Raw genomic sequence first — 502 nt, 5'->3', positions numbered from 1 at the left:
ACGTCATTTTAAATCTCATTCCATGTTTTCAGGTTTGTCCTGTGTGCTGCTGTGTGTCTCTGTCCTGCTGTCTTCTGCCTGTGAACACACACTCTGCTGTGCTTTGTCCTCTGATCTGTGGCAGAGACCAGAACATTCCTGAAGACTCTGGACCTCCTCCACTTAGTATATATAAACTGGGACAGTCTCACTGCTGAGACAGAAAGCAAGACAAGCAACACCAAGAAGACAACAGACACCTGAACAGTGTTTCATCTCACAAGAAGAGGACTCAACACTAAACCCACTGAAGATGCTGTGCTCTCATGGAGTCCAGTCTGCACTCAGTCCATTCATGGACTTCTACTGGCCTGTACGCAGTCTGTGGCCAGAGATCAAGCCTCTGTTCTACCAGCAGGATCTCCTGCAGAGAAACCTACAGGAGCTGTGCAGCAGTCTGGAGCTGATGGATAAACTTCAACACAGGATCCTGGAGGAGACAGATCCTTTCCAAAGCAGCATG

The 502-nt window shown here is 48.4% G+C and overlaps 1 protein-coding gene across 1 annotated transcript in view; it reads right to left on the bottom strand.

Annotated features, from left to right (window-relative positions):
• LOC121815197 (heat shock protein 30-like) overlaps positions 1–502 on the bottom strand; it is a 3,804-nt gene continuing 3,302 nt past the window's right edge. The window contains exon 2 of the mRNA XM_042224812.1: positions 1–108. Coding sequence (XP_042080746.1) covers positions 16–108 — 93 coding nt within the window. The 3' untranslated portion in view covers positions 1–15. The remainder of the gene's footprint in view (positions 109–502) is intronic.

Source organism: Haplochromis burtoni, unplaced genomic scaffold, assembly GCF_018398535.1.
Source record: "Haplochromis burtoni strain Fernald_Lab_line unplaced genomic scaffold, NCSU_Asbu1 Contig_151, whole genome shotgun sequence".
Taxonomy (NCBI): domain Eukaryota; kingdom Metazoa; phylum Chordata; class Actinopteri; order Cichliformes; family Cichlidae; genus Haplochromis; species Haplochromis burtoni.
This window is presented reverse-complemented; position numbering and strand designations above follow the sequence as displayed.